The 17179-nt window shown below is 28.9% G+C and overlaps 1 protein-coding gene across 2 annotated transcripts in view; it reads right to left on the bottom strand.

Annotated features, from left to right (window-relative positions):
- Positions 1 to 17179, bottom strand: part of LOC145751323 (hemicentin-1-like) — a 41854-nt gene that overhangs the window by 10463 nt on the left and 14212 nt on the right. For both annotated transcript variants that reach the window (XM_082567437.1, XM_082567438.1), the window contains exons 34-81: positions 16916 to 17108; positions 16200 to 16369; positions 15307 to 15464; positions 15025 to 15151; positions 14620 to 14726; positions 14346 to 14523; positions 13912 to 14082; positions 13592 to 13705; positions 13290 to 13483; positions 13009 to 13135; positions 12650 to 12792; positions 11992 to 12224; positions 11735 to 11865; positions 11453 to 11649; positions 11099 to 11290; positions 10703 to 10898; positions 10415 to 10537; positions 10129 to 10293; positions 9759 to 9909; positions 9456 to 9592; positions 9099 to 9294; positions 8402 to 8558; positions 8153 to 8268; positions 7819 to 8008; positions 7461 to 7604; positions 7155 to 7328; positions 6914 to 7032; positions 6593 to 6798; positions 6142 to 6234; positions 5553 to 5749; positions 5184 to 5309; positions 4874 to 5029; positions 4617 to 4698; positions 4396 to 4511; positions 4119 to 4293; positions 3823 to 4016; positions 3190 to 3396; positions 2987 to 3074; positions 2716 to 2849; positions 2384 to 2564; positions 2049 to 2202; positions 1741 to 1862; positions 1474 to 1606; positions 1263 to 1363; positions 948 to 1174; positions 713 to 850; positions 438 to 564; positions 103 to 299 (exon numbers count right to left, since the gene is read on the bottom strand). In XM_082567437.1, coding sequence (XP_082423563.1) covers positions 103 to 299; positions 438 to 564; positions 713 to 850; positions 948 to 1174; positions 1263 to 1363; positions 1474 to 1606; positions 1741 to 1862; positions 2049 to 2202; positions 2384 to 2564; positions 2716 to 2849; positions 2987 to 3074; positions 3190 to 3396; positions 3823 to 4016; positions 4119 to 4293; positions 4396 to 4511; positions 4617 to 4698; positions 4874 to 5029; positions 5184 to 5309; positions 5553 to 5749; positions 6142 to 6234; positions 6593 to 6798; positions 6914 to 7032; positions 7155 to 7328; positions 7461 to 7604; positions 7819 to 8008; positions 8153 to 8268; positions 8402 to 8558; positions 9099 to 9294; positions 9456 to 9592; positions 9759 to 9909; positions 10129 to 10293; positions 10415 to 10537; positions 10703 to 10898; positions 11099 to 11290; positions 11453 to 11649; positions 11735 to 11865; positions 11992 to 12224; positions 12650 to 12792; positions 13009 to 13135; positions 13290 to 13483; positions 13592 to 13705; positions 13912 to 14082; positions 14346 to 14523; positions 14620 to 14726; positions 15025 to 15151; positions 15307 to 15464; positions 16200 to 16369; positions 16916 to 17108 — 7457 coding nt within the window. The remainder of the gene's footprint in view (positions 1 to 102; positions 300 to 437; positions 565 to 712; positions 851 to 947; positions 1175 to 1262; positions 1364 to 1473; positions 1607 to 1740; positions 1863 to 2048; positions 2203 to 2383; positions 2565 to 2715; positions 2850 to 2986; positions 3075 to 3189; positions 3397 to 3822; positions 4017 to 4118; positions 4294 to 4395; positions 4512 to 4616; positions 4699 to 4873; positions 5030 to 5183; positions 5310 to 5552; positions 5750 to 6141; positions 6235 to 6592; positions 6799 to 6913; positions 7033 to 7154; positions 7329 to 7460; positions 7605 to 7818; positions 8009 to 8152; positions 8269 to 8401; positions 8559 to 9098; positions 9295 to 9455; positions 9593 to 9758; positions 9910 to 10128; positions 10294 to 10414; positions 10538 to 10702; positions 10899 to 11098; positions 11291 to 11452; positions 11650 to 11734; positions 11866 to 11991; positions 12225 to 12649; positions 12793 to 13008; positions 13136 to 13289; positions 13484 to 13591; positions 13706 to 13911; positions 14083 to 14345; positions 14524 to 14619; positions 14727 to 15024; positions 15152 to 15306; positions 15465 to 16199; positions 16370 to 16915; positions 17109 to 17179) is intronic.

Below are 17179 nucleotides of genomic sequence, written 5' to 3'. Positions count from 1 at the left end.
CAACTTAATAGTATTAATTTCTATGCAGAAATCAGAAAAAGTCCTATTGTAACATAAAAATTTACCAAATTTAATAAAAATCTAGAAAACGCAATTATTTACTACAGCATCATTCTTTGTCCATGTGATGGTAGGCCTTGGTTTACCATCAACAGAAATGCCCAGTAATAACTGATCTCCTTCATTTAGAGTTAGATCGGTGTCAGATAAAGCAGTAATGGATGGTGCTGCATTCACTAATAATCTTAAATACCTAGAACTGGATCCAACCGAATTCTTTGCAGTCACTTTGTATAAGCCTAAAATAAACAAATCATTCATAACAAAAAGTTTTTCTGTAACAGTAATAATTGTTCAGTTATGCTTATTTTTTTTTTTTGAATAATGTATGAAATATATTTAGTTTTATTATATTTAATAAAAATAGTTTTATTAACCCTCATCAGTTAAGGAGACAACAGCAATGGTAAGGGTTCCATCCACACTTTCAACAATTTTCTCGTTTTTATACCAAGTTATTCGAGGAGAAGGTTGACCACTTGTTAAAATTGGTACATTTAAAGTCTAAATTTAATATGCAGGTGTTAATTTAAATAAAAAATAAAAATAAATTGTTTGCTAATAAGCTTAATAATATTTCAAAGATAAGTTCACAAGAAAATACAAAATAACTTCGAAAATTTAGAAAAAAATGAAAGTAACTAATACTAACATCTCCAACTTTAACTGTTATTAGTTCAACAAGATCTCCAACAAATTGAGGTGCAGTATTAACAGACAAAACCATATTACTTGAATCTATTCCAGCAGAATTTTGAGCCACACAAGTGTAGCTGCCAGCATTTTGAATCTATTAATACAAAACTAAATAAAAATAATCCTGTAAAAAATTATTTTGGAATTTCGATCACATTTACCTAGAAAACCTGGTTACAATAAATACTTACATTAGCTTGAGTTATTAACAAACTGTTATCGGTAAGATAAGTAAACTGTTCATGATTATTTTCCACTTGAGAAACATCTTTGCGCCATATAACTGAAGGTTTGGGAATTCCTGTGACAAGACATTTTAAAATAATGTCATCGCCTTCTATGACTGTGTAATTGTGTTTGGTGTTTGAAATAGAAGGTGGCACACGTACTTCCAAATCAGTTTCATAGCGAGCATTACCTGGAGAGTCAGCATAATTTGATTACAACAAATTACAAAAATTAAATAAACAATATTTTTTAAGTTATAATATTAATTAAGTTTATACCAGCAGCATTGACTGCAGTGCAAGTATAAGTAGAATGCTGAGCAGTTGTAACGGAAGGAAAAATAAGACTGTTTGTTGAGTCAACGAATAGATTTTCCGATCTAGAATATATGTTATATAAGTTTAACAATAAATATTGCTTTTAATACTTCAAAGCACAAAATAAAAATCCTTGACAACACTTGCAATAAGAAAGTTTAAAAAAAATTACTTAATTATATTTCTTCCATTTTGTTTCCATGATACAATTGGTGTAGGAGTGCCACTAACTTCACAAGGAATTTGAAGAAAATCGTTTGGTGATTTAATAAATTTTCTTGGCCCATCCAGTATGCTTGGTGGAACTATAAAAATATAACTAAACCTGACTTTTTTTGTACAAATACTAATAACTTAAACAAAAAGTAACAACATGTCATTCAGATCATTGCAAACATCATAAAATTAAAACATAAAGCACAAACACCATATAAATTACCTTGTACAAACAATAAAATATCTCTGGCAACATCTCCAGCTAAATTGTCAACAGCACAACGGTAAAATCCTGCATCTCTAACTGATGCTGAGCCTATTCGAAGTGATCCTGATGCAAGTTGACTATTAATTTGGAAAAACAATGAAATTAAGTTGCATTTTTAACACTTTTGAATAGAAAAATCTTTTTTTGTTGAAGTTAATAGTTTTTTTTTTTAAATAAATAAATATACCAACAAAAATATAGTTTAACCTATTAAAGTCACAAGAACACTAACATAAGGCAATGATTTCTGATGACAACATTACCTGAAAGATGGATCATTTTCAGTGTCTAAATATTCTCCATTTCTAAACCATCGAACTCTAGGTTGTGGGTAACCCTTTGCTTCACATTCTAGTTTTACTAAGTTATTGACTGTCACTGTTACATTTGTTGAGCCAGGTTCAATGTAAGGTGGCACTTAAAAACACAAAATTATTCATTAAATTAATTTGCTTTTCATAAAACAATTAGCAGGATAGTGAATGCGTTATCACTAATTTTATTAATATTTAAAAACGATAATAACAGCTTGAGACTTGATCAAGGTTAAAGCTTGAAAATATAGGCTATTAGCATTTAAATTTGTGTATATTCTAACCTTGAACTATAAGTTCAATTACTCTTCTTGCTGATCCAGCCTGGTTAGATGCAAGACAAACAAATCTTCCCGCATCATCAACATTTACCTTTTCGATAAGAATAGACCCGTCTTCTTGAAAGACATAACGATCTGGAGGTTGCTCAATAGACAATTTCTCAATATTTTTTCTCCACAAAATCTTTAAAAAGTTTAATAATTTAAACAAAACCGAATGCTAACGATTAAAAATTATACATTTTTGAATAAAATAATTCAAATCCCTTTTTAAGCATAAACTTAACCAAACCTATAACAAAATAACATAAAATATACCATAAAGTAAAGCCCACCTTTGGTTTAGGTATACCACGAGCAACACAAGAAAGTTTAACCGTTTGATCTTTAACAGCGACAATGGAAGTTGGAGCTTCATCTATAACAGGAGGCACATATATGGACAATTTTGTATCTTGTGATGTTGTTCCTGTAAAATTATACAAAGCTTTAAAATATTCTTTTTTCACCTTAATCATTATAATGCAAGTTTACTCTATTCAACCTTTTTTGTTTTTAAAGTTTTTTTGTTTTTAATACTTAGATTAATAAAAAATAATTTAAAACCTGCAACATTGGAAGCAATACAAGTATAAACTCCATCATCTTCAACTTGAACGTTTATTAAATTCAAATATCTTTCTGAATAATTTAACTGCAAATATAAGATAACACATTTTATTTTTTAATGAAAAAAAAGAACAGAAATAAATAAATAAAATAGCATACCATGTGGCGAATTTAAACTTCTATTTACTACATAAACTTACTGAAACTTGATTTTTAAACCAAGACAAAACAGGGGGTGGAACAGCATCAGAGTTGCACTCAATCGTCACATTATCACCAATGACTGCTGTCATGTTTTCTCCACCCTGATCAATAGTAGGTGGTCTGTTAACAACCACATCAAAGTCTTTGTCCACCACACCAGCTGGTGATGATGCTATGCAGGTGTAAGTTCCGGCATCAGACAACTGAATCATATAAAATAATTAAACAAGTGTTTTGTATAGAATGTTTTTGTTCCTCGATAAAGGTTAATTTTGGTACTTTATTATATAGAAACTTATATTATCGACACTCAGTCTTTAGTTGAGCTTGACAGTGTAAATATAATTGTTAATTACTTTTTAATAGCTAACTTGCTAATTGGTTTTCAGACCCACATAAATTAGTATAGTATGTAGTGCCTCAATACAACTACATCATGGTAGCAGTGAAGATTAAACCCTAAGACCTTTGTAGTAAAGCCAACTGTATTCATTTACAAACAAAAAACATAATAAAAGGCCCCCTTACATATTACGTAATCTATTTTGCTGCTTTATGACAAATCAGTTTACTAAGTGACAGTTGACTGAAACATCATTTGGCCATAAATTTATTTTTCTATATTTTACCTGAGCACTTTCTACATATACTCTCATTCCAGAGTCATATATTTTGTTCGTGTCAATAAATGAAATTGCATCATTTTTCAACCAACTTATAGCTGGTACAGGAAGTCCACTTGCTTTACAGTGTAGCTCAATTGGTTCCCCGACATTTACTGTAATTCTGGTTGTGGTATCAGACCCAACAATGCTTGTGCCAACTTAAATAAACACATTTAAATTATCTTTTATATAAAACAATCTTAAATAACTTTCTTAATTTTACATTAAGTAACAAATTTCAGTGTTTTTTTAAAAATCACCTTGAACAGTTAAATCAAAGTTTTTGCTTTTTCTACCAGCAATGGACACAGCAAGACAGTTATATAATCCACTATCTTCTACTTTAGCTTGTCTTATAGTTAATTGCTGAGATCCTGCTAATGTTCTAATGCGATCATTTTGAGAAGAGCTTAAATTTTTTATTTGGGCTTCATTCTAAATATTTCATCAAAAAGTAGAAATAAAATTATAACAAAAAAATTGTTTATGTAATAAAAAAAATATACCAAAATAAAATGTTTATTAGTAAATAATTACCTTGCTCCATGCAACACCAGGTGTTGGAGTTCCAATAACTGAACAATCCAAAGTTGTACTTTCCCCAGAAAATAATGTCACTTTCTCATCATTGTCAGATATAAACAATGGGGGTACTAAACCATTAAATAATTTGAATAAAACTTGATCTTTTATTTTTTTTGTACTAAAACATGTTAATTGATAGATTCTAAAATAAATGTTGAAGAAAATTATTATACCGTAAACATCTACATCAAATTGTTGGTTAACACTTCCTGCCTTATTTGTTCTAATGCACATATAAACAGCAGTATCATCTCTCTAAACAAAATAACAAAAAAAGTTTGGTATTAATAAAACAATAACTTTCCATAAAAAAAACATTTTAACACAACATCAAATTTAACTTTGCCCCAATCCCTTTTAGAAAAAGGATCCCATTAAGTTTCAAACAATAACAACATTTATAAGGTTTATAATAAAAATTTTCAAATACTTGGCTGTGAGAAATTCTTAACACATTGTCACCAGACAAAAGTAGAACTCGACTTGAAACACGAACCAATTCTCCATTTTTCGTCCAAAAAATATCACTAAGTGGATTCCCACCAGTAATCTCACAAGTCAAAATAACTTGAGTGCCTGTGATGGCCTAAATAAGAACCATAATTAGAACTGAAAAGTTAAACAATTTTAAAATTGCTAAATTAAAATTAATTGAAAAAAAATATCAGTTAGCAGCATAAGTTAGTTTGCATCGTTACAAAAGTCAAAAACTTAAAAAATAAAATTTAAACCTAGTTAACCTCAATATGTTTATAAGCATCATCTTCATTTATCCCAGGTGGAACTAACACATTAACATTGTAATTAATATTTTCTTTACCAGCTACATTACTGGCTTGGCACACATAAGCTCCTTCATCAGATACCTAAAAATATCAAAAAGATTTTAAAAAAAAAAAATGAAAAACCTACAGACAACAAAAAAGAAAGTTATCTTATTTTTTTAAATTCATTTTTCCTTGATTGATACCTGACATTAGTAACAGAAAATTTAAATAAAGATAATTAAAACAACTATTTTTCACTTTTAAATAATTTACTCAAACCTTATTTTTGATAGGAGTGATTTCTTATGTCCAAATTTGTAACTTTTATTACTTTTTAAATACCTTAACATCATGGAGAATTAGAAACCTTCCAGTATCAGAAATTTCAATATTTTCAATGTGGCTCGTTAGAATATTTTGGCCATTTCTAAACCAATTAATCTCAGGTTCAGGAATTCCATTCACAATACAATCAATTGTAATGTCATTACCAACAACTACATCAACATTTGCTTCTGTAGTTGTCATTTCCGGCGGTACTGTTTAAATTAATTAATATTTAAAATTATAAAATTAAATCAACCGAGAGCATGATGTAGTGGTCAGAACATTTTTCTACCATATACTAGGTCCTGGGTTCGAACCCCAGTGATTTCATGCTGTAGTGCCTTTGAGTATTGCGTTTTAAACTCTTGCTAAGCTAGCATTTAATCAGCAGCTTAATTAATTGGCAATTATAACCTATAATATCTTAAACTGCCAAAGGCAACTCGAGACTGAGTCGGGGTAACTGTTGTTACTCTATGTTCAGGTTGTGCATTCAACCTTCTCACATCGAGGATAAAAATATATATAAAAAAACTACTAAGGTTAAATAATCAATTTTAGAAATTTATTATAACTAAAAGAAAGTTTAACAACAATAAAATACCATAAATCTGAACATTAATATTCTTTTGTGCATTGCCAGCTACATTTGAAGCATGACATGTATAGGTTCCAGTATCACTCACATCTGTATTTGCTACACAACAACAACTTACTTACCATAGTGTTTATAACAAACATAAAGAATACATATACTATTTAGAAATTAATACATAATATTTTAAATACATTTGTTAATAAAAATAAGACTTCTACAACAAAACTTTTAACCTGCAGTTATCTTTACTTTTAATTTTTTATGCGAAAATTAATAAAAGCTAGATTTATTTACTTATTTATAACTTTCTTAATAAAAATAATTTTTTTTAACAAAAAATAACTTTAAGTACTTCTTTGTTGTAAAAGCAGAGTATTTATTTAGTTATTTAAATTTATTTACTAGATTATATTACAGATACAAAAATCTCTCACTTTACTTTTATATACAAACTTACTTATTTGAAGCAAAGTTCCCCCAGAATGAAAGGAAGTAAACTGGTTAGAATAAACTACTTGGCCATTTTTCATCCATGTTATTGTTGCAACTGGGTTGGCATAAACTGGACAACTAAGTGTTAAGGAATCTCCTTTGACAATGTTCACATTTTCTTCTGTAGCTCCGTTAATTTGGGGTGGAACATTTACAGATAGCTTAAAATTTCTAAAAAGTAATTAAGAGTATACTAACAGGTATTTTTTTTAAAAAATACTACTAAATAAATCTGTAGTCAAAAATGTAATTGTCATATTAAAAAATGTAAGTTCATAATACAAACTTTGTTTTAATGCCAGCAGGGTTGGATACAACACAAACATATCTTCCAACATCAGATTCTTGTGCGTTGAAAATTGTTAAAGTTTGATTATTAGCTGACAAATAAACATTATTTTCATTCTAAAAATAAAGTTATTTTAATAATGCCGCAACAAAAAATAATTAATAGCTTTTTTTTAATATGGTTAAACACGATAATGTACAAAAACTTTAAATGATTTGCTTAAAAATCAAAATATCACCTCAAAATTATCATTGAGAGACCGGCCATTTTTAGTCCAAGTTACAGTTGGTAACGGTACAGCATCATTCAAACAACTCAATGTAGTATTTTCACCCATGTCTATAGTTATATCACCTGATGTTGTAGGTAAAACTGGAGCTACGTGGGCTATAACTTGATATGTTTTGGATGCCTGAATTTTTTTTACAAATTTAACAGATAAAATTTTTAAAAAATTTAAAAAGAAAGAATGATTTACATGTCAAGCGTTGCAATTTTTGCTATAAATAATCTGATAACAAAAGTGAGTTAAATTTTTACAAACCATTCCAACTTCATTCCTAGCCACACAAGTAAAGTCACCTTGATCTATCAACTTGGATTTTTCCACAATTAACAATCTACCTTCAGATAACACTGAATATCTCATATTTTGAAGTTGGTAACCATCTTTTACCCAACTAAGAACCTTTACAAAAATTGATTTTCGATAAAAATCTAGACACCAACACAACTACACTAAAGGTTATACTAAAACTTAAATTTTGAATAACTTATGCTATAGACAAAGGTTATACTAAAACTTAAATTTTGAATAACTTATGCTATAGACACTTTTATTAATACAAAATTTGATTAAAGAATATTATACTATTTTACATTTAAAAATGATGTTTACTTACTGGTGATGGAATACCACTTGCATCACACAACATGACAATAGCACCATTTTGATTGGCAATTCTTACTTCTCGCACAGGGCCCAATATAGTGGGGGGTACTAATATGCTTACAACATATACTTTACTATCCTGTCCAGCTACATTCTTGGCACGACAATCATAATGTCCAGAGTCTGAGATTTGGGCATTTCTAAACAATTTTGAATTCCTGAAGTCTTTGTTATAAAAAATTAATAATAATTTATATTTGGGGAAAAAATATATTAAAACATCCAAAAAGTTCTAGATTTTTTTTAAATATTTAATCCCAATTTTTTTTAAATTAAGTACTAACAAAACTGTTAATAATTGTCCATCCCGATCCAAATTAAATCTTTCATTTGTAAAATCCAATTTAACTCCGTTTCTGTACCAAGTAATTACAGGTTGTGGAAATCCAGTGACAGAACACTAAAAAAAATCTAATTTTCAAACACATTTTAACTTATATAAAAAAGCGGAACTAAATAAAAAATGTTAAAAATCTAAAAGAGCAAAATAATACAAAAACAGTAATCCTTTGTAATGTACAGTAATATCTCACCATTAGTGTAAATGGATTGTTTACAGTTTTTTTAATATTTTCAAGAATCCTACTATCATCGATTGTGGGTGGTACATTTACATTCACATTTGTATTTTTCTCATCTCTGCCAACTAAATTAGTGGCTGCACATGTATATAATCCAGCATCAATAACTCTACAAAATTTATTTGTAGATGTTAAATTGGTTTATCACAATTCGATAAAGCTACTCTACTTGTTATGGAGAAAAAAACACTGGGTCACGTTTCTTGATCGGTTCTAGACAAAACAGAATTACACTAAGGCTCTTCTTTATCCCTCGGCTAGATAAAAATTCTTTGCTATAGTGAACGGAATGTTGTTTTCTTGAAGCTACTTTACCGGTTACTGTCAATTAAATCTAACTTTAAAAATAACTTAACATAACTCTGACACTGTTTGCTAATTAACAACAAACTTAGATAGGATTGGGGTAAGGGTATATATCTGCTAATTACTTACAAACTTAGATAGGATTGGGGTAAGGGTATATATCTGCTAATTACCCAAAAATTGCGAAAGAATTATCACTTACGAATTACGGTTTGAGAGAATTCTCTCCTATTGTTTTGTCTAGAGCCTTAGTTTTCAAGTAGTCTTTAAATTTCTAATATCAATATTAAAAGTTGTATATTACTTATAGACTATTTTCAAATATAGTATAAGAAAAGAATACCTTGCGCTTGTTATTTGAAGACTTCGCCCACCAGGATAAATGTACACACTTGAATCAGTGGAAGAAATTTCCTGTCCGTTTTTGTACCAGGTAAGTTCTGGTGTAGGCACAGCAAATATTTTACAATGAATATGAAGTGAAGAACCTTCATTTACATCCAGATTATCAGTCTCTTCCTGGTTAAAATTTGGAGGAGCTATAAAATGAAAAAATACACCAAAAAATAATTTATTTAATGTATTTTTTTTTAAATATCTTAGTCTTAAAGAGTTATAAATTCTCGTTAAAAATAAAAAACTTAATTTACTATCCAAGTAAAATAATAATTGAGATTTAAATATACAAACCAAAACTTACTTTGCACTTCTACATCAAATGATTTGCTATCCTCACCAGCATCATTCATAGCTGAACATCGATACCTACCAGTGTATGTTGGTTTACTATTTGATATCTCCAACACTTGGTTGTCTGACAACAATCGAATGTCACCTCTATAACAGAAAATATTTTAGTGCATTGGTGGATTTACCATTATAAAAAAATCCAAGCTTTATTACAAATTTTTTGACATAAGTTTACTTTTGAAATTTAGATTTTTAACCTAAATGTAAAGATTTGCAATAGAAATGTACAAATTAAAAACATAAAAACTCATACCCAGCTTGTAAAAGTGTGCTTCCGTTAAACCACCTAATTGTTGGAAATGGATTTCCCTTTGTGATTATACATCTGATTATTGCAGTTTCATGAACAGGAATGCCAATGGTGTTTGAAAATAATACACCACTCCCTTGAATCTCTGGTGGAACTGTAACAATGAATGACAAGTAGGATTGCAAATGTTTAAAAAAGTATTACATTGATAAACAATAAAGTTTTTTGGAACACAAATTTAAAAAAAAATTTATGTTCTTTTCTTTGATTTTTATAACAAACAAAACACATATTTTTTTTGTGTTCAATAAAACTCAAAATTTACAATTGCTAACAATTTTGTTTCAAATAAAAAATTATTAAAAAAATCTACCATTAACATGTAAATTAAAGTCTCTGTTAGCTGTTCCTGCATCATTACTAGCAACACAAGTATATTTTCCCTCGTCATCCAATGTTGTTGTACCTATTCTAAGGTACCTACCAGCAAATTGAACTCTTATATTTGGTAATATTTCAGTGTTTAGTATAACCCCATCTAAAATGCATTGTTGTTTTACCATTTTTTTTTCAATTTTATTTTTAACATATCCTTTTTGTTAAAAAAATACCTTTAACAAATTTTAACATTATAAATAACCTTAAAAATTTTATCTTACCTTTGAACCAAGTTATAGTAGGACTTGGGATTCCATAGGCAGAACATCTAAGCAAGGTAGAAGTGTTTATATGACTTGTAACATTAGTTGGAGAACTGCCATCCTCACTTATAGTTGGAGGTACTAATAAATTGTTACTATAATTTTAATTTTTTTACTATTGTTTATTTTATTATTAGTAAGTCCATTTAGCCAATGTAGCTTTTTCTTTTTAAATTTGTTTTTTTCGTTTTAAAAAGTTTTTTCTTTTTATTAATTCTTGTTTTAAATAAAAAACTTCCACCTTACCTCGAACCATTACTTTATATTGTTTAGAATCAACTCCAGCGTTATTAATAGCTTTGCATGAATAATCTCCAGAATGATGCAAATTGGCTGACGATACACTTAAATGTCGACCAGAATTAGACAACTCGTATCCATCAGAATTACTTGCAATTATTCCTTGATCAGTGCTAGCTATAGGAAAACCATTCTTCAACCACTTAAAGTCAAAATGATAATATTAATAATAATTATCTCAACCATTTCAATTTTACAATAATATTTAAAACGTTTAAAAAAAAAGGTTAAGTAATATATTAAAATTTTTTTTTTGTTAAATACTTATAATTTTACTATCACAGAATTGAACATAAACAATATGCCTATTATACAAATCGAAGCAGAGTAAATCAAAAGTACCTTTATCTTAGGAGTTGGATAACCAATCACATTACATTCAAGTGTGAAAGAACTTCCTCTGTTTACATTGTGAGTGTCCAGAATATCACTATTTATAATACTTGGTGAAGAGTAAACATCCAGATCAATGTCCCTAGAACTTGAACCAGCATTATTTGTTGCTACACAAGTGTAAAGCGCTGCATCGTTTTTCTGTTTAAAACATTAAGGCTGTTAACAAAGATTGTAAAAGTATGTTAAAAATTAGTTAAAAAAAATTTGAATCATGGAGTGACTGGTTGTTAAAAAAAAAATTCGATTCCATTTTAACATTCGTCAAAATTTTATATTTTTTAAATATTGACTAAATTTTACCTGAGCATTTGTGACAAGAAGAATTCTGCCAGCTGATTGTGTTCGTACTTGAGGTGTTAGTTTTAATAGTTCTCCATTCTTTAACCACTGAAGTGTGGGTGTTGGCACTGCCTCAGCATCACAAGACAATGAAATATTGTTTCCTTGTGAAACCCATAAATTTTCTACCTCTTCACTACCCCTGATTGTTGGCGGCTCTAAAAAATCAAAAATTAAACAAGGTTGTATTTATTTAATGAGTTAACATATTTTTAGCAAAAAAAACACGAGAAGAAAACTAACCCCAAACATCTATGTCATAATCTTTCCTATCATCACCAGCTTCGTTACTAGCTATACAAGTATATTGTCCCGAATCTTCTACAGCCATATTGTCTAACACCAGAAACCTGCCATTTTCTTTTATACTGGATCTGCAAAATATAAAGTTAAAGTTAGAAGCTAATTTGCTTTAAGTTTTTTTTAAATATTAACTACATTATCTAAATAAAAAGTCATTTTTAACAGTAATTTAAAAAAAATTAAATGTAAAATTTTACTTTTCAAAAATAGATGTAATGCGTCTTCTATTTTTTAACCATTGAATTTCAGGTTGTGGAGTTCCTGTTACAACACATTCCAATGTCACACGATCTCCTTTGACAACGTTTATAGTGTCCGTAACATCATTATTTAATATAGAAGGTGGCTCATTAACTGTAAGGTCATAAGTTTTTGTGTCACTGCCTGCTATATTGCTGGCATTGCATATATAAATGCCAGTATGGGAAACCTAAAATAAACATATACATTTAAACTATATTAAGTAAAACATTTAAATTTTAATATAACTACAAGAAAAAGAGATAAAGCTTATAAGTTCACCGGCAGTGTAGTGTAGTGGTAAGAACACCTGCAACACCACACATGAGGTCGCGGGTTTAATCCCCACTGATCTCATGCTGTAGTGCCCTTGAGTAAGGCGCTATAATCAGTATATACTCCTGCTGAGCCAGCCATTGATCAGCAGCAAAATTAGCGGGCAATTATAATCTATAATATCCTAAACTGCCACAGGCAACTCGAGACTGGGTCAGAGTAACAGATGTTACTTTATGTTTAAGTTGCGCATTTGACTTTCCCACATCGAGGATAAAGATATAATACAAAAAAAAAGTATTCCAAATAATAAAGTGAATCCCAAAAAAATAGAATTACCTTTGCTGTCGATATTAGAGCCAATCTATTTTCAGCTTGCAAGGTGATATCAGAAGGCAATTCTTGGTGCATTTTTATCCAAGTTGTAACAGGTAATGGAACACCATCACTATCACACATCATTCTTACTCTATCACCAACCACTATGTACAAAATTTATTTTTCAATTTAAAATTTTTAAAACTAGTATTACATCTTTTTAATATATTACTGCACAAATTGTTTCTGTGTTAACATATATTATTTTTTAACTGTGTGGTTGCAAACTAGAATTGTATTATATAACAACCATTTAATTACATAATAATTAGTAGTATTGGTAATATAGAATTTAAATAAAAAATAATTAAATTATTTGCCATGTTGTAATTTAATAATTTTTGGTCCAGATATAACAGGAATAACATAAACATTTAAGCGAAAGTATTTCTTGTTTCTCCCAGCCACATTTACAGCTTCGCAGTGATATAATCCTGAATCAATTTCCTATTAAACAAAAACATAAAAAAAGTTTAACAAATTAAAATAAGATTTAAAAGTTTCAGAATCTGTTTCAAGAAAACAAGAGTAATCTTTTTGAAATTCATAATTTTCTATATGCTTAACAAAAAATCACAAAAATTCTTGTTGTAATACTGACCTGAGCCCAGTTAATATCAAATTGAGTTTCTGAGTTAGTCAATTGCATTCCTGGTGTGAGTAACAGAGTTCTAGTGTTCTTGTACCAAGTGATCTCAGGTGGTGGAAAAGCATCCATGTCACAAATCATTGTGACTGGATCATTCTCAACAACTGTTATGTTAACCACTAAATCACTTTCAATACTAGGTGGTACTAAAAAATAAAAACAATAAATTATTAATCTAAAAATATTAACAAATTTTCCACATATAATTTAACAAATAACTGAACATTTAACACATAAATTTTTTGTTAACTCACAGTAAACTTCCAAATCAAAAGCTTTGCTTGAATTTCCAGCATCATTTTCAGCAACGCATTCATACAACCCAGCATCGCTTTCAATCGCTCGATGTAAGGTTAATCGTGTATCATCTTAATAAAGGTAGTTTAGATTTCACCCATTTACTTTATTGTTAAAAAATTATCTTATTTTACAGCACATATCAAAATCTTACTAAAAAAATATAACGTAACTTCAATCAAATTAGATAAATAAATCACATGACTAACAAAATACAAAATGAGTTTAAATAATAAAAATAATTAAATACCTTTAATTATTTTTTGTTTTTTCATACCTGCAGTGACATTTAATCTATTGTTGCCAAAAAAAGATATAAATTTTCCATCTTTTTTCCACCTTACTTGGGGGGGTGGTATACCTGTTACATGACATTCAAGAGTCACGTCATGATTTAAGTTCACATTTACACTGGTAATGTCACCACTGCCACGAATTGATGGTGGAACTAAATACAATTCAAAAATTAAAACAAACAAAAATTTAAAAAAATAGCAGTTGCAATTGAAATAAAAGATGAATGTCTTATACTTTACATATGATAAATGGGTTATACTTTACAAAAAATGAATGTCTTATACTTTACAGTCCAAAAAAAAATCACAACAATAAAGTACAAAAAATATTAGTAAGGTTTAAAAAAATTGAGTACAAGTAATCTAAAAATTTTGATATTGATTAATCTATCCTCATTAAATTTAATGTTTGTACCAATAACATCTAAAATAAAAGATTTTCTTGATTTTCCTGCAACATTTACAGCCTCACACCAATAACTACCCACGTCAGTTAGCCTAGCACTTAGTATATGAAGTCGTTGTTTGCCATGTGTAAATACAATTCCTTGTGTAGAATTAATAACTTGATTGTTTTTATTGTACCACTTAATCTAAAATACAACATAAAACAAAACATGTTTTAAAGGTATTGCTAACATAATATTTTAATTTTTCCTATAAATTAAAAATCAAAATTAGTATTTCACCTTAGGGGTTGGTTTTCCTTTCTTAATTTTACATTCCAAAACTTCAGATCTTCCAACATCAATAACTTTTGTTCTTTCTTTTGAAAAGCCTTGTATTATAGGGGGAACTAAACAAAAAAAAATAAATAATTTAGTATGGTTATTTATTTTAATAAACATAATAGCAACATGACATATTTTTTAAATTTTTATTAAAGTAGCTTTTAATATTTTATTTTAATTTGCATTTAATTTAAAAAAAGAAAAACAACTGACACTAAAACTAAAAAATAAAATACTTTAAAGTTGTGAAAAAATTAAAAAGCAGTTTCGTAAGGTAAGTAATTGTTTGACAAAATAAATCAAGAGCAAAACATCTCCATTTTACGTTAGCATTAATCTCTAGATGAATCACACTTTACTCACCATAAACCACCAGTGACATCTGTCTTCTATCTTCACCTTCTTTATTCACGGCAATGCATTCATAAAATCCTTCGTGTTGGTTTACATAGTTGTGTGGTATCATAAGCACCTGACCTTTATCTTTTATCTAAAGTTTATATTTAACTAAAGTTAATTGATGTATTTAATACAAAATTCACAAACGTAAAAAGACGTTAAATCAGCTAAAAATAAATTTGAATTATTAAATTATTGCTATTCAGTATCTTATAAAACATAAACAATAAGAAAGTTGAAATATACCCTTATAGACTTAGTATCTTTAACAAGTACACCATCTTTTATCCATGTAACTTTTGGTAGAGGAATACCATATGCAACACACCGTAATTCATATTTTTCACCTTCATTTACATGATGCTCAACCCTGTCCTTAAGTGGATAAATAATGGATGCTGGAACTAAATTTTTTTAAATTAATATAACACCCATTTTTTTGTATATATCTTTATCCTCGATGTGGGAAAGTCGAATGCGCGACTTAAACATACAATAACATCAGTTACTCCAACCCAGTCTCGAGTTGCCTGTAGCAGTTTGGGATATTATAGATTATAATTGCCAGATAATTATGCTGCTGATTAAGTGCTGGCTCAGCAGGAGTTCACACCATTTATAGCGCCTTACTCAAGAGCGCTACAGTATGAAAGCAGTGGGGATTGAACCCACGACTTCTTGTGTGGTGTAGCAAGTGTTCTTACCACTACACCATGCTGCCGGAATGTAAAAATAAGTTTTTAAAATTATGAAGTCAATTTGTTAATTTATAAATCAACATGTTGATTAAATCTGTAAAAACTAAACCATGCCCTAGTGCATTGGTAATAATTTATGAGGACATGCCTTAAAATTTAATAAAATTTAAAAATAAATTCACGTTTTTTGAATTTGCAAATCAGTTAATAAGATTAAACTATGTGGATCTATTAATTTATTATTGGTATGTCAAAGTTTCACCATATTTTTTTCAAATTCAAAGCACTAAAATAGTTTGAATACTACTGTTCTGAACTAGTTACTGCTATTCTTTAGGTTTTAGGGGTTTCGTAACATTTAGAAAGTTTAAACTTTAAAGGTAAAAAATTTTAATTTGAGATTTAGAATTAAAACAAATGATGTCACTACTTCTAACTTACCATGAACATTTAGAGTAATTGTTTTATAAGCTCTACCAACCAAGTTTTGAGCAATACAAGTATAATCACCAGCATCAGCTAGCAACACATCGCTTATGTTTAACCTTTGACCATTTTCACTTATTGTCTTTTGGCCATCCCCAGTTATACGAGTTCCATATATTTCCCACCTAAATATAAACAACATGTATTTTTTTTTTTTTTTTTTGTATATATCTTTATCCTCGATGTGGGAAAGTTGAATGCGCAACTTAAACATAGACTAACAACTGTTACTCTGACCCAGTCTCGAATTGCCTTTAGCAGTTTGGGATATTATAGATTATAATTGCCCGGTAATTATGCTGCTAATTTAGTGCTGGCTTTAGTGTCAGCAGGAGTTTATGTCGTTTATAGCACCCTACTTAAGGGCGATACAGCATAAGAGCAGTGAGGATTAAACCCACGCCTCATGGTGGTCTAGCAAGTGTTCTTACCACTAGTCCACGCTGTCGGTATATTATATAGTTTCAACTAATTTGTTTTAGAAACTGTAAACTTTAATAAAGGCATATTACTTATGATAAGTTAGTTTATACTAAAACATAAGAAATATGATAGAAAATAATAATAAATCAAGTTGAAAAGTTTGAATATTTTATACTATGTTTTATATGCAACACAAAAAATAATGATATAAAATAGAGCAATTTTAACAAAAGGTTTGTTAATCTTACCTTATTTGAGGAGTTGGATTACCATATACATTACACTGTAGTTCAACAGAACGATGTTGTATCACTGTTACATTTGCATTAGGCGTATATATGACTGGATGAACAAAAACATCAACATTATATATATGTGTGTCTTCACCTAGACTGTTAGAAGCTACACAAGAATATTGACCACGATTAGATTCTCTTACATCTAAAAAAAGTGTTTGTTTGTATTGTAAGAAATGGTTACAAAATATTTTTTGGTATATTTAATTATTTTTA

This window comes from Corella eumyota, chromosome 4 (genome assembly GCF_963082875.1).
Source record: "Corella eumyota chromosome 4, kaCorEumy4.1, whole genome shotgun sequence".
Lineage (NCBI taxonomy): Eukaryota > Metazoa > Chordata > Ascidiacea > Phlebobranchia > Corellidae > Corella > Corella eumyota.
This window is presented reverse-complemented; position numbering and strand designations above follow the sequence as displayed.